The following is a 14,406-nucleotide window of genomic DNA, read 5'->3' as shown; positions in this document are numbered from 1 at the left end:
GTTGCCAGTAAACTCTTAGCTTCTGCAGAGCACGCATTTGGGGTAGAGATGAAGTTCTTTAGCACTTCGGAAAACACTGATTTTCGTAGAATTCTGAACTCGCTCACAATGACTCCAACCCTACATTGACTAGTTATCGCCCTCTTCCTTCCGCGGAGTCAGAAATGTGGAGAATGGGAGGGGTGGGCGGGGGGTAGCAAAGGAGAAATACAAGGAACCTGTGAATACAGTTCATGGTTAGAACTGCATAGCTCAGAAAAGTTAATATGCTAAGATTTGATGAATAGGATTATATTCATAAATAGGTCAATAGGATCAAATCATGGTACTTATATTTATCCTTTTAAAAGTACTTACGCTCTACTTATTAATAAATCTTGCCATATATCAGAACAGAATATCCAGACATCGCATGTATTCAAGTGCAGCTCAACCCGTATAATTGTTTTCAAGCCCATTTTGACCTTTGTGCACCATAAGAGCCTCAAAAATCATGCTCTAAAAACCATTATTTCCATGAAAGAAAATAAGGATTGAGACTAGAAAGTTTTAGAACAACAATAATTGGTTATTTTTCTCAAGTGAATTTAAATAGTACAGTCGCTTCTTGTTATAATTTTAATGTTTATAACTTTAAACTTCTCTTATCAGTGAGCAAATTCATCATTTGAATATGTCCAGTTTTGGCTCACGGGCTTCCCCGGAGGCTCAGGGGTAAAGAATCTGCCTGCAACGCAGGAGAGGTAGGTTTAATCCCTGAGTTGGGAAGATCCCCTGGAGTGGAGGACATGGCCATCCACTCCAGTATTCTTGCCAGAGAACCCCATGGACAGAGAGCCGGGCAGGCTTCAGTCTATAGGGTCGAAAAGCATAGGACCCTACTGAAGCCACTGAGGAGCAACAGTTTTGGCTCACAATGTGGTATTTCCTACCCACTTCTATGCTGTTAATCAGGCAGATTTCCTCAAGACACGCAGTTATTTTCATCATTTATTTGTGCATTTAATAAAAATTATATGCAAGTTGACATTCAAGTGTCTTGTTTTTACATGCCCTGCATATTGGACATTTAACTAGAATTATCTTTCATTTCTATTTTTTCTTGAATCACACACACTTTTTCTCTATACCTGTTCTTTTCTGCAGTCTTTAGAACCATGCAACCCAAGAGGAGGCATATTTAAAGAATTAAAATTTAGATAATAAAATAAATGAATCATTGTACAACTTGCAGTGTGAATTGCCAAAGTACTCAAATGTAGGTACCTCTGTGCCGGGGAACAATGTTTTGTTTTCGGTTTCCACTCCAAGCCAGTGTCTTGTCCTGGGGAGCAGAACCAGAGTAATTTGCATTCCTCCAACTGTGTAACCAGTCACCTGTGGAAACATAGTTAAGGACAACATGGTTCTGATTCATCCCAGTGATGATTTAGCTCTCTGTATGGACTGGCGATTATCCAGCCGTCTCACCCTGTAGTCTGGCTCTGATTGTCATACGAATCACCCCCTTTTCTTTCACTAAGCATGGAAGTACCAGTGTCAATTGCTAAGTTTCTCATTGATATGTCAGTTTTAAAGAATAGTCAGTCATGGAATAGAAAGTATATTTCCAAATTAACCTACTACTACTATAACTACTATAACTACTATATAACTACTATAACTACTATAACCTATAACTACTCTACTAAGAGTAGTCATATATCAAAGTTACACTCACATATTAGGAAAAATCCAGTATAATCTTTAAATTTGATAGCCAATTACTGCCTGTGTGACCATAGATGATTTCCCTGTTCTTGTCTGTAATCAAACTCTCAAGGTGAATGTGAGAAATATATGAACTTGTGTATAGGAAAGAGACTTACTAGCACCATGCCAGTTAGAGTAGCTATTCAAAAAAAGGATAGTAAATACAGCATTTATGACATGCTCCTCTCCCCACTTTGATTTTGTTACTTATTATGTTTGTTGGATTCAGTTACACATGAGAAGACCTACAGACTAGGATCTCCTATTGTACTATCCTTTTCCAACAAACTAGAAATATGTAGAGCCCTTGTTTTACCAAGTGAAGTAAGAAGGAGTTCTCCAGTTTGCGTCACCCATGCTGGAGTTTCAATTCAGTGGAAAAACTAGGCTGTAAGTGAAGAAGCAGCAGGATATTCCCTCTTCTAAGAGTGACACACTGCTTTGTGTAAAAACAAGAGAGATCCGAAGTGATCAAGGAAGATCTTTGTGGTACAGTGTTTTGGCTTTTGGAGAAAGGACACTGAGAAAAGATGAAAAAATGGATGAGAATTTGATTTTGTACTCAAGTTTCATGTCTCTCTTGGTATTAGAATATATTGTAGCTGCCTTATTGTGTATTATAATTCACAATATCTATTCTTACCCCCAGAGTGAATTCTCACCTCAAATAAGTATGCTATCTTCCAGTTGCTGATGTCATTAAAAAAAAAAAAACTGTCCTATCTACATATGAATTCGATTGTAAGCTTATTTTACCACCTTAACTCACTTGACACAATGATGGACATTACTAATAAGATCACACAAGTAGATAAGTTGTTACAGTTGCGATGCAATAGTCAGGCCCTAATAATCAGTGAAGGAATTGGGCATTTTCTTGGTTAGCAACTTTTCCTTCAGCTCTTGCATTTAGAAAATTGGTAGATGTGGTAGAATTACTCATTTACTCACTCAGCAAATACTTATCAAGTCCGTTAACAGTTGGCAGGCTTCCCAGGTGGTGCTAGTTGTAAAAAACCCGCTTGCCAATGCAGGAGACATAAGAGATGAGGGTTCGATCCCTGGGTTGGGAAGATCCCCTGGAGGCAGAAATAGCAACCCACTCCAGTATTCTTTCCTGGAGAATTCCATGGACAGAAGAACCTGGTGGGTTACAGTCCATGGGGTTGCAAAAGTCGGACATGACTGAGCAACTCACACTTTCTACCTGTTGGTAGGCACTATATGATAGGCAGCTTCTAAAATGACTCCCTACAACCCCAGCCTCCTGGTATTCCTGCCCTTGTGAAACTCCTCCCCTCAAGTGTGGGCTAAAATTGTTTCTAATACAGGGGCTGCCAAACTTTTTCCGTAAAGGGCCAGGTAGTAAATATTTTTAGCTCTGTGCGCCATATTGTTTCCTTCCCAATTATTCAATTCTGCTATTATACTACAAAAGTCACCACAGCCGATATGTAAATAAATGTGATTAGCTGTCTTCCAATAAAACTATTTACAAAAATAGGCTGTGGGCCAAATACAGCCTGCTGAGCATGTTTACTGACCCCTGCTCTGACTAATCAAAAATGATGGTATATTACTTCTGAGATTTTATCACAGACTCTGGCTTCCATCTTGCCTGCGCTCTCTTACCCTCTCGCTTGCTTACCATTTTGTGAGCTAAGCTATGGAAAACCCAGCTGGAAGGGGAGCCGCCAACCTATAAGGAAGTCTTGTTCCAACAGTCTGTGAGGAACTGAATCTTGCTGACAGCCCTCTACCATGATTTGGTAGCGGCTCCTTCCACAGTTCAGCTTTGCAATGACAAAAGCCCCAGCTGACACTTGGGTTATGAGAGATTCTGAACCAGAGAACCTAGTTAAGCCATGCTTGACCCCTGACTCATGGAAACTATGATAGAATAAACGCTTTAAAAAAAAAATTTTTTTTTAATTTGTTTGGTTGCACTGGGTTTTAGTTGCAGCACACAAGATCTTCACTCTAGTTGTGGCATGCAAACTCTTAGTTGGTACATGTGAATTCTTAGTTGGGGCCTGTGGGATCTAATTCCCTGACCAGGGATCGAACCTGGGCTCCCTGCCTTGGCAGCTCAAGAGTCTTAGCCACTGACCTACCAGGGAAGTCCCATAAATGCTTTTTTAATGCAACTAAGTTTTGGGACCGTTTGTTACTTAGCACTAGATACCCACCATGTTACCCACATCAGATAACTAATACTCTTCATGATATGCTCCTATAGCAATGAACAAGGGAAATGCTACATATTATATCCTTCTCATGGAGACTGACTATGGACATCAACATACTAAATTTCTAAAATATCCTGCAAAAAAAATCCCCCACAATTTAAATTTTGTTCCATCAATCATTTCCAGGCATATTTAACCACATATCCTCTTTTTCTGGGAAATACCTATTAATACCTTATGGAGCTACTACTTGGAGAGATTTTAAATGTTAGACTGAAAAGAAATCATTCCATTTAAAGAAGTAGTGATTGCCAGCATGTTGTCTCTCCCTCAGTCAAATAACTAGTCAATGAAGTAAGATATTAATCTAAGAGAATGAATATAATCCTGTGGGAATTTGCATCTGAGTCTGTATTTATATCTATATATGATGTACTATATCCACATATTGAAGCTCACCAGCAGAGATAGTAACTATTCTTTCTGCAATGTTACGCTCATTTTGTAATTCAGCAAATCCCTTGCCACAGAGGATAATAACAATTCTGAGAACTTGCTAAATAAAAATCCCTTATGTTGGCTCTTAGAGACATTTCACATAACAACAGCTGGGCATCTTATGAAACTAAGGATTTGTTTTCATTTAATGTTGATTCAGAGGGAGGTATTAATTTTCCACATTGCCATGAAGTTTTTATCCGAACATTGTTGTAGTGTAGTTTGCCAAGACACATCACCGCCTTACTTCACACATGAGACAGGTCCGAGATGAAATTACCTGTGAAGCTTCAATTTTTTTTTCTTTTGGCTATGTCCACATGGCACTTGGGATCTTAGTTCCCAGACCAGGAATCAAACCCATGCCCCCTGCAATGGGAAGCAGGGAGTCTTAATCACTTGACCACCAGAGAAGCCCCTAAAAGCTTCAATTTGGGGGAGATCAGAGCAGGAGTCCAAATTTGGTGCTCACCATGTCCTGCTGCCCTTCCTAATATGGTGCGTGCCTTTCTGAGATACTCATTTTTAAAATGTGCTTCTATCTGACTGAAGTGTAATAAGTGTAGAGGCAGCACCAGTGTTTGTCTTATTTTCATATTTTTCTGACTTGCCAAAAAAATTTCCTCAGCTACTCCAGGCTAAAGAAATTCACATTGTTCCCTCTCGGTATTTATAGCAACAGAGGTTGCTTAGAAACTTAAACATTTCTGATGCTTGAACCTCAGCTATAATTTCACTGAGAAGCAGTCATCCAATTTGTGTTTTAATGCCTTCTGTAATGGACATAATCTCCCAGGACAGCTAATGCTGCTGAAGTGATTGTTTTCCTACTTAGACTGAGCCAAAATCCATCCCTCTGACCTCATCCATTGTTCTTAATTTTGTCTTCTGGGCACTCACAAACCATATGTAATTGATTTTATGTATAAAAAGCCTCCAGATTTTTATGTGTGTGTGGTATGGTATGAGGAAGGGGTCCATTTGCTTTTCTCTTTTTAAAATATTCTATTTTTCTATAAATGAAAAAAATCTCTTTCTTCCTCTTTGATTTGTCATCTAAGAAGTGTCTGATTTACGTGAGTCTATTTTGGATTTTCTCTTCTGCTCCTGTGATTAGTTGTTTGTCCCCATGCTAATACCATGTGATCATATTACTGCAGCTTTATAAAGTCTTTTTTATATTAATTTCTTATTGACGTATAGTTGATTTGCAATGTTTTAATTTTAGGTGTATAACATAGGGATTCAACAGTTTTACAGATTATACTTGATTAAAAGTTATTACAAGGTAATGGCTGTAATTCCCCATGCTATACAATATATCCTTTTTTAAAAAAAAATAAGATATAGTTGTGATGTGGTGGTGATTGTGATTTAGTCACTTGGTTGTGTCTAACTCTTGCAGCCCCATGGCCTGTAGCCCTCAGGCTCCTCTGTCCATGGGATTTCCCTGCAGGATTACTGGAGTGGGTAGCCATTAGCCATTTTCTTCTCTAGGGGATATTCCTGACTCAGGGATCAAACCTGCATCTCTTGTGTTGCAAGCAGTCTCCTGCCTTGCAGGCAGATTCTTTACCAACTGAGCTACCAGGGAAGCCCATAGTTGTGATACAGTTTATATATATATATATATATATATATATATAAATATATATATATATATAAAACTTTGCTATACACCTGAAACTAACATAGCTTTGTACATCAACTATAATTAATTTTTTAAAAAGTCCCCCCCAAAAAATAAAAAAAATAAAAAGTCCCACAAGGGCTTCCCTTGTGGCTCAGTCGATAAATAATCTGCCTGCAATGCAGGAGACCCAGGTTTGATCCCTGGGTTGGGGAGAGCCCCTGGAGGAGGAAATAGCAACCCTCTCCAGTATTCTTTCCTGGAAAATTCCATGGACAGAGGAACCCGTCAGGATACAGTCTATGGGGTCACAAGAGTTGGACACGACTTAGCGACTACACCACCACCACCATTCTTTTTCAGGTTCTTTTCCACCATAGGTTATTACAAGATAGTGAATATAGTTCCTTGTGCTATACAGTAGGTTCATAGATACAATAAGAAATACTGTATCTATTTTATATACAGTATTGTGTGTATGTTAATCACAAATTCCGTATTTATCTCTCCCTATTATAAGTCTTGATATTTAGAAACACATCTCCTTCTCTTGCTCTTCCAGACCATTTGGACTACTTTAGCCCTTTATTTCTTGGCCATGCCACTTGGTTTATGGGATCTTAGTTCCCCAAAAACGGATTGAACCCAGGCCCACAGCAGTGAAAATGTGGAATCCTAACCACTGGACTGCCAGGGAATTCCCAACTTTAGTCCTTTAAACTTCCATGAATATTTTAAACTCAGCTTTTCAAGTTACACACACCGCCCCCCCCCCACCCCAATCTCTCTTTGGGTTTTTTTTTTTTTTTGAGATTCCACTGAATCTGTAGATCAGTTTGAATGAATTAGTTTCTTCATTTTTCTGAATCTCTAATACATGAATCAAACATGTCTCTCCATTTATTTAATTCTTTAAAAGTTTTTTTTCAGTAAAGTTTTCTAATTTTCTTTATAAAGTTGTACTTTTAGTTTTTTCCTAGGAAATTAGTAGTGTTTGATATTATTCTTTTAAAACTTCTTAATTGAAATAGAAGATAGGAAAATATGTAAGTCCTAAGGGTAAATAATAAATTATGAAGTGGATTCACCTAGGGTCCCACTCTTAGATCAGTACCATCACTCCAAAATCCCTTCTCATATCCCTTCTAGTCATTCCCATCTCTTTCCTCACTAAAGATAACCACTATTCTGACTTTGAAAACTACAGTGTAGAACTTTGTATAAATGAGACTACACAAAATGTGTTATTTTGTTCCCAGCTTCCTTTTTAAATGTCTTATGATGTGTGATTTGTGCATACTGATGTGTCTAGCAGCAGCCTGTTCATTGATCTATAACATTTTATTGCATGAATATATGACAATATATTTATCCATTCAACTACTGATGGATGCTTGGGTTGTTTCCAGTTTGGAGCTATCCAATGCAGCTATGAATACTCTTGTGGATACATTTGGTTTATATGTGCATATTTTTCTGTTGAGTCAACTGTATGCATATTTTCAACTTTAGAAAATAATTCCAAACAGTTTTTCAAAGCACTTATACTGATTTACACTTTCACCAGCTGTATATGACCATTCTGGATGTTCACCAACACTCAGTTTTGTCAGTCTGTGCTGGATAACAAAGCATCCCCAAATTTGAAACAGGAATCATTGTCTTTCACAATTCTCTGGGTTCACAATTCATCTGGGCAGGTACACTTCTTCTTTTTCATGATTAATTATTTAGTTTTGGTTGTGCTAGGTCTTCATTGCTACTCTTGGACTTTCTCTATTTGTGGCAAGTGGGGGCTACTCTTCATTGTGGTGTGTGGGCTTCTCATTGTGGTGGTTCCTCTTGTTGCAAAGCACAGACGCTAGGTGCACAGGCTTCAGTAGTTGCATCTCAGGCTCAGTAGTTGTGGCGTCTGGGCCCCAGAGCTTGCAGGCTTCAGTAGTTGGAGCTCAATAGTGAGGGCTCAGTCATTGTGGCACACAGGCTTAGTTGCTCTGCAGCATGTAGAACGTTCCCGGACCAAGGATCGAACCTATATCCTCTGCACTGGCAGGCAGATTCTTATCTACTGTACCACCAGGTAAGTCCTCTACTTCTTTTATAGGCTGGAGTCATTCATATGGTTGCATTTACCTAGGAGCTCGGTTGGAACTGGAATACCTGAGTTGGCTTCACTCACACACCAGGTACTCTGACTTGGGTGGCTAAAATCTGGGGGCTGGGTTCAACCTTGTCTTTTCATGTGGTCTCTCCTCACTCAGTAATCTACTCTAAGCTTATTTACATGGAAGCTACATCTCCAGATGCAAAAAGAGAAAGCAAGTCTTAAGGCCTAGGACCAGAAGTCATTAACCATCACTTCTACAACATTCTAGTGGTTAAAATAAGGCAGTGCTAGTTCAGATACAAGGGGAAGAAGGTCAATAAGACTCTACTCCTTGACGGAAGAACTGGGATGGGAGGAATTATTCTTGGCCATAGCTACAGACAATATACGACATCCCACCCTCTGGTCATGATTCACATGCCTTTCACAAGCAGCATACAATTACCCCATCCCAGTACACCCAAAGTTTCATCCAAGTTCATCTAGATTGGTAAGATTTTTATTGTTGTTACGAACAGGAGTTGGAGCTTATCAAATGCACTTCTGGGGGAATTCCCTGGTTGTTCACTGGTTAGGGCTCTGTGCTTCCACTGCAGGGGCACAGTTTTGATTCCTGGTTGAGGAACTAAGATCCTCCATGCCATATGGAACAGCTGGGAAAAAAATGCACTTTCTGTATTTACTGAGATTTTTATGATTTTCTCCTTTGTTTTATCGATGATAAGTACATTGATTTTGTAATATCAAACTAAATTTATGTTCCAAGAATCAGTCCAAATTGGTGGTGATATGTTAACTTTTTCATATATTGGCGTGTTTGGTGTTCTAATATTTTGATTAGGATTTTTGTTATAGGATTATGTTTACGATAATAAACCTATAATATTCCTCTCTTATATGGTCTTTGTTGCGTTTTGGTGTTAACGTTATGTTGACTTCATAGAAGAACCTGGAAATAATTCCCAATTTTCTATTCTCTTGAATAAGTTCAATTGATATTTTTTCCTTAAGTGTTTTGTAGGTACAAATATTGGCTCCAGGAGTAGGGTACTGCCATACAAGCATCAATATATTCCAAATTATGTGGCATTAACATCCAATATAGCAGCATGAAATTGTTATTGGGAACTTGGACTGTTAGCAATCCATGTCACCAAAAAATTTGTAGAACTATATTCTAGAATAGCTTAAAGGGCATATTATATACCTAATAAGCTTATACTTTATGCAAAGGGGTAGAAAATGACTTATTATAATGAGTCTGTTATTACTGGCTGCATTTGCCAAGGTACTACCAGAATTAAAGGAACTCAGAAGAAAAAATTGGTCTGGTTTGCAAGCAGAGATGAAAAGGAATTCAGAGACAACAAAAAACTCAGATACCTGCAACTGAGTGGAGGTGCAACTGAGTCGCACATTCAACCAGCAGAGAAGCAACAGAGAAACGCTCTGAGAAACAAAGGCTGCTTAAAACTCAGCATCGCAGCAAGACCGAGTCAAGAAGAAAATGGCTGTCACAGGAAACTATAAGTAAGGTGAAAAGACAACCCTCAGATTGGGAGAAAATAATAGCAAATGAAGAAACAGACAAAGGATTAATCTCAAAAATATACAAGCAACTCCTGAAGCTCAATTCCAGAAAAATAAATGACCCAATCAAAAAATGGGCCAAAGAACTAAACAGACATTTTTCCAAAGAAGACATACAGATGGCTAACAAACACATGAAAAGATGCTCAACATCACTCATTACTAGAGAAATGCAAATCAAAACCACAATGAGGTACCATTACACGCCAGTCAGGATGGCTGCTATCCAAAAGTCTACAAGCAATAAATGCTGGAGAGGGTGTGGAGAAAAGGGAACCCTCTTACACTGTTGGTGGGAATGCAAACTAGTACAGCCACTATGGAAAACAGTGTGAAGATTTCTTAAAAAACTGGAAATAGAACTGCCATATGACCCAGCAATACCACTGCTGGGCATACACACCAAGGAAACCAGATCTGAAAGAGACACGTGCATCCCAATGTTCATTGCAGCACTGTTTATAATAGCCAGGACATGGAAGCAGCCTAGATGCCCATCAGCAGATGAATGGATAAGGAAGCTGTGGTACATATACACCATGGAATATTACTCAGCCTTTAAAAATAATGCATTTGAATCAGTTCTAATGAGATGGATGAAACTGGAGCCCATTATACAGAGTGAAGTAAGCCAGAAAGATAAAGAACATTACAGCATACTAACACATATATATGGAATTTAGAAAGATGGTAATGATAACCCTATATGTAAAACAGAAAAAGAGACACAGAAGTACAGAACAGACTTTTGAACGCTGTGGGAGAAGGTGAGGGTGGGATGTTTCAAAAGAACAGCATGTATATTATCTATGGTGAAACAGATCACTAGCCCAGGTGAGATGCATGAGACGAGTGCTCAGGCCTGGTGCACTGGGAGGACCCAGAGTAGTCGGGTGGAGAGGGAGGTGGGAGGGGGGATCGGGATGGGGAATATGTGTAACTCTATGGCTGATTTGTGTCAATGTATGACAAAACCCACTGAAATGTTGTGAAGTAATTGGCCCTCCAACTAATAAAATAAAATTAAAAAAAAAAAAAAAAAAGAAAATGGCTGTCACAGCACTATAGGATCTCCGAATGGAAAAAAGTGGTAGCATATACTTTCACAGCTGGGAGCATATCTCAAGAAGAAGAGACTTAGAGTTTGGTTCTTCCCAAGGAAAGTCTGATTAGGTTCATAGTTGTTGTTCAGTGGCTAAGTTGTATCCGACTCTTTGAGACCCCATGAACTGTAGCACGCTAGGCTTCCCCATCCTTCACTATCTCCCAGAGCTTGCTCAAACTCATGTCCATTGTCAGGGATGCCATCCAACCACCTCATCTTCTGTTGCCCCCTTTTCCTCCTTTCTTCAGTCTTTCTCAGCATCAGGGTCTTTTCCAGTGAGTTGGCTCTTCACATCAGGTGGCCAAAATATAGGAGTTTCAACTTCAGCATCAGTCCTTCCTGTGAATATTCAGGATTTACTTAATTTAGGATTGACTAGTTTGATCTCCTTGCTGTCCAAGGGACTCTCAAGAGTCTTCTTCAGCACCAAATTTCGAAAGCATCAATTCTTTGGCTCTTAGCCTTCTTTACTGTCCAACTCACATCTGTACATGACTACCAGAAAAACCATAGTTTTGACTATACAGAAAGACAGAGACAAGTCTCTAAACAGTTGTGAACATAGCACTGCCTGAATTCAAATAATTTTAAATAAATATTAAGAAATCAGTATTGTCAAAGGAGTCACCTACATGGTCTAAAAAAGAATGTGATTGAGACTAAAAAAATGACAATCGAAATCCGGCCTTCTACAGCAGGATCTCAGAATTGCTATGGATTAACTCTTTTATATACCATTCTTATCCTTTACAAATGGGAATACTTATTGCAGTTATCCTTTAATTGTTCTACCATTTTATATGTATCTTGTATGTATGGGGGCTTCCCAGGTGGATCAGTGGTAAAGAAGCTGCCTGCAATGCTGGAGACCTGGGTTCCATCCCTGGCTCAAGAAGATCCCCTGGAGTAGCAAATGGAAACCCCCTCCAGTATTCTTGCCTGGGAAATTCCATGGACATATGAGCCTGTTGGGCTACAGTCCATAGTGTCACAAAGAGTCTGACATGACTGAGCACGCACGCATAGTGTGTGTATGGGCTAGGCCAGATAACTTTTCTTTTTAGTTCAAAGATCTGTAGGTCAAGAGTATATCTTGGTCTGTCATGACTGTTATGAATCATTTCTATCTCCTGGAATCTAAGCTAAAAGTATTGATGAAAAATAAAAGAAAATATTGTTGAGATGGAACTTTAGGGTTGTCTGCTTTGGGGAGTGGATGAGTATTTTCTGCACATAGGAAAGGAAGGAAGTTGACCCAAAGGGTTAACTGTGGTAGACTGTATTACTCTTGTATAATATGCTCCCCTTGAATGTGGCCTGGACTTAGCTACTTTCTTTTACCTAATAGAATAGAGCAAAAGTGATGGGATACCGCTTCTGAGGTTACAAAGAACCTGTGCTTCCCTCCGTGTGTCCCCTCTTGCTTTTTCATTTGCTTACTCTGATGGAGGCCAACTGCCATATGAATTGCCCTATGGAGAAGCCCACGTGGCAAGGAAAACAAGGGATTCCTCCACCCAACAGCTCACGAGCAACTGAAACCTGGCTTCAACCACATGAATGAGCCATAGATCCTTCAGAGGAGGGACTTCCCTGGTGGTCCAGTGGCTACTCCATGCTCCCAATGCAGGGGGCCTGGGTTTGATCCCTGGTCAGGGAACTAGATCCCCCATGCCACATCAAACATCCCACGTGCTACTGGGAAGACCTGGCACAGGCAAATAAGTTTAAAAAATCCTTCAGATGAGACTAGAGTCCTGGCCAACACCTTGATTGCAGTCTGTGGGAGACTGTGAAGCAGAGGGACCCCTTATGGACTGAATTATGTCCCCATAAAACCCACATGTCAAAGCCCCAACCCCCAGTGTGACTGTATTTAGAGATAGAGCCTATAAAGAGGTAATAAAAGTTAAAAGAGTTTATAAGGTCGAAGGCCTTAATCCAACTGGACTGATGTCCTTATAAGAAGAGGAAGAGATACCAGAGCGCACCCCCACCCCTACCCCAAACCCACATGTGCTCAGAATGAAGGCCTTGTGTGAACACGGCAGAAAGGCTGCTGCTGCAAGACAGGAAGAGAGGCCTCACCAGAAACAGCAATGTAGATCTTAGACTTTCAGCCTCCAGAACTGTGAGAAAATAAACTTCTGTTGTTTATGCCCCATTCCCAATCTGTGGTATTTTGTAATGGCAGATCTAGTACCTTAACAATACTATACCCCACTAGGTTGTGTGTGGATTTCTGACTCCCAGGAACTTTGAGATAATAATAACAGTTGTTTTGAGCTGTTAAATTTTAGGATAATTTTCCATGCAGCAATAGATCATTAATATATTAATATTAATCATTAATATATTAGTCTAATTTTTCTCTCCTTATCCTCTGACTTATGCCTTCAAAAGTTGGGTAGGGGTAGGGCGCTGGTGGGGTGCATCCTCTTTGAGCCTTTCAGATCGCAGAGAAAGAAAAAGTCAGTATTCATGGCTAGTAAAGAATCATTCCAAATTTTGAGTCAGTTTTCCAGCAAAGTAAAAAACAACTCTGGTTTGGATTCATATTTCAGTGCAAGTAGTTGAGGAAAGAATAATTTCAATGATTTAGAGTTCATGAACTCCCTGTACATATTTGTATGGATATATATATATATTTCTAATTATATTTATATAAACAAATCTATATAGATGAATTGCTGTAATTCTATTATTCCTATAAGGACAGCATTGATATACTGGATCTAGGTGATCTTAATTAAACATTTATTGAAATCAATGTATATTTTCTAGGACTGGACAAAAATAATTTGCTGAGATGTCAGCTGGAAATTCTCCCAGGGAAAGCCTGGAAATGGAGAGCTTCCACACAAGATTCAGTGCCTGGACACCTTTTAGCAACAAGTCATTAAATCGACAGGTGAGTCACATATTCTAGAATAAGATAAGATTAAATTCTAGGGTGACATTTACTGTGATATATTGGGTCTCATGTTACCATATTTAAAATAAATGCTTGTAAGAACTTAGTATTTGAGTCACTTTAAACAGAAGTGAACATACATTTGTCTACCCCAAAGATAATCTCTCTTCACCCCAGTTCACAACTCCAGTTTTATGGAAGGCACAAGACCGGCCCCCACTTTTGTCCTGTTTACACCTCAGGAAACGAAGTCGAAACCTCCAGGACACCCTGATTGCCGTAAGGGTGGTGTTTTGCTGTGGAGGGCAGTAGTGTGCGTATTTCTTTCATTCTGTCTTCCCTCGTGTGCTTACTGCACAGTTCCCTGGGGCCTGAGGGTTCCCCCTCCTCTGAGAGGTAGTCACTGGATGGCCCAGGCAGCTCTGCCAGGCCTCCATGGAGAAGGAGGCTGCCTGGGTACTCAGAGCTCAAGCGTGGCCCAGGCTTGTTCATAAAACAAAGAGACCAGACAGGCTGGGAGCAAAGCCTGACTAGTAGTAACAGCCATGAGTTTGTGTATATCATCTAAGCCAACCTGGACTGAGGTCCTGGTTTAGGGGCACACTGGTCCTGGTGTATGTC

General features: G+C 39.6%; 1 protein-coding gene across 3 annotated transcripts in view; it reads left to right on the top strand.

Annotated features, from left to right (window-relative positions):
- ECT2L (epithelial cell transforming 2 like) overlaps positions 1-14,406 on the top strand; it is an 81,808-nt gene that overhangs the window by 267 nt on the left and 67,135 nt on the right. For 2 of the 3 annotated variants that reach the window (XM_065931260.1, XM_065931262.1), the window contains exon 2: positions 13,656-13,782. In XM_065931260.1, the coding sequence (XP_065787332.1) occupies positions 13,681-13,782 (102 nt within the window). In that variant the 5' untranslated portion in view covers positions 13,656-13,680. Of the gene's footprint in view, positions 1-8,215; positions 8,256-13,655; positions 13,783-14,406 lie in introns of those variants that run through there. The other variant, XM_065931261.1, reaches the window with a different exon arrangement.

This window comes from Muntiacus reevesi, chromosome 3, assembly GCF_963930625.1.
Source record: "Muntiacus reevesi chromosome 3, mMunRee1.1, whole genome shotgun sequence".
In the NCBI taxonomy this organism is placed as follows: domain Eukaryota; kingdom Metazoa; phylum Chordata; class Mammalia; order Artiodactyla; family Cervidae; genus Muntiacus; species Muntiacus reevesi.
Note: the sequence above shows the minus strand (reverse complement) of the source record. Positions and strands in the feature narration are given on the sequence as shown.